General features: G+C 26.0%; 2 protein-coding genes across 2 annotated transcripts; one reads left to right on the top strand and one right to left on the bottom strand.

Annotated features, from left to right (window-relative positions):
• Positions 1-822: 822 nt before the first annotated feature.
• Chro.40126 (MYND finger domain protein) lies at positions 823-1,194 on the top strand. The annotated part of the gene is made up of 1 exon (XM_660068.1): positions 823-1,194. One exon carries the CDS (start codon positions 823-825, stop codon positions 1,192-1,194), a length of 372 nt encoding a protein of 123 aa, XP_665160.1.
• A 139-nt stretch (positions 1,195-1,333) lies between these two features.
• Positions 1,334-1,735, bottom strand: Chro.40127 (protein disulphide isomerase). Its single annotated transcript, XM_660067.1, has 1 exon — positions 1,334-1,735. One exon carries the CDS (start codon positions 1,733-1,735, stop codon positions 1,334-1,336), a length of 402 nt encoding a protein of 133 aa, XP_665159.1.
• Between the last annotated feature and the right edge of the window lie 65 nt (positions 1,736-1,800).

The following is a 1,800-nucleotide window of genomic DNA, read 5'->3' as shown; positions in this document are numbered from 1 at the left end:
AATTAATTTAAATAATTTTATGTGGACGAAAATTCTCCAATAAAATATTTTTTTTAATTCAAGATAGATTATATAGACATATTAATTAACAAGTTGCAGTAGTTCCTATACCGGTGTTTGACAAATTACATGCAGATTTGCATGCACACCACAACAAAAAAATTTACCTAAAAAAATATATCTGAAATAAAAAGTTAAAGAGAAAAAAAGACAAACTTTTTAATCTTTTCTTCAAGAAGAAGGTAATTAATTTGAACTAATTTTGGTAAGTAAAAGACTTTTTAAAAAATTAATGTTACTTTATTTTTTAATTCGCAAATGTATAAAATCATGTGCAATTTTTATCAATTAAAAAAAAAAAAAATCAAACTCAAATGGCGGCAACACGAGTTTCAATGAATTAATTAAAATTTATTATTAGAATTTTTTTTTTACTGAAATAATATCATCGTTATAGTTTATATAATAAGAAGCTAATTAAACAAATAAGATGGATTCTTTAGATGAAGTGATTCACGAGAAATTTACATATGTTTTTATTCCATACCATGACTCTGACAAAATAGAAGTTAGAGAATTTTCTGGTAAGGAAGTCAACTTCAAGAATTTAATGCGCTCACATTTTTCCAGTAAATTAAGAAGTAGTGAAGTTTCTAAACTTCAAGAAACATTTAATAAGGAATCAAAAGCTTCAGACCAACTTGTTGAACAAGCAATTTTAAATAGTCAAAATATGAAATTATTAGTCTTGTATTACCAAACAAAAGTAATAATTTTATAGCAACAAATGCATATATTGATTCAATTGGAAGAATCAAAGAAATGCCTATTAATCCAAGAGCATCCAAAATTTGTTCAACTGATGTAAGAGGGGATTGCTTTATTTCATCTTCATTTGACGATGAATATGTATTTAAGAGAGTCAGTTTTGGTGAGGAAGAATATAATAAGCTTTACAAAAATCCTCCATCTGCAGAAAATAGGTGGGATGCTTCGAAGATTTCAACAATGTTAAATAATCCAACAGATTTACTAAAAAGTAAAGAAGAAGATAAGATTTTAAATAGATGTGAGAGTTGTAGAAAAGAATCTGAAAAGACTTTACTAATTTGTAGTAGGTGTAAGAAAGTAGCATACTGCAATGTTGATTGCCAAAGAAAAGATTGGAGTTATCACAAACAATTTTGCAAATAATTTAATTAAAAAATGAAAAAGTAAGAAAAATCCATAGAATTAATTTATAAAAATAGTTATTAATAAATACTAGAAAAAAAATAAATTAAATATAAAACAATATACTTGTAATTATTATTATTACAAATTAATAATAAATCTAAAGCTCATCACGAGCAGTATGTATCCAAATAAAGTCTAAAATAGAATTAACTTCTCTTTCTCCATCAAAATCTATTGGATTAGCCTTTTCTCTCTTCTTGTACAATTTTATTGTTGGAAATCTAAAGATTTTTCGACCAATTTGATCGTCTGGAATAAAATTTGCTGACATGTCAATCTTTGCAACAAGAACATTAGTCTTTGATGTTACAATGTTAGCAACTTCATTATATATTGGGTCAAAAGTCTTACAATGCCCGCACCACGGAGTATAAAATAACACTAATACATCTCTAGTAGAATCATAAACTATTTCTTTGAATGTGTTACCAACCAGAATAAAAACTGGTCCATTTTGTTTTGAAGGAGTTACTTGGGAATGATAAGTAATATTCACCATTCCTGATCTTACTTCATCTATAAAATCACTAATAATATTTGGTGAAAAATTAATTGAAGTATGGG

Source organism: Cryptosporidium hominis, assembly GCF_000006425.1.
Source record: "Cryptosporidium hominis TU502 chromosome 4 CHRO014062, whole genome shotgun sequence".
Classification (NCBI taxonomy): Eukaryota; Apicomplexa; class Conoidasida; order Eucoccidiorida; family Cryptosporidiidae; genus Cryptosporidium; species Cryptosporidium hominis.
The sequence above is the reverse complement of the archived record's forward strand: the minus strand, read 5'-3'. Positions and strand labels throughout refer to the sequence as shown.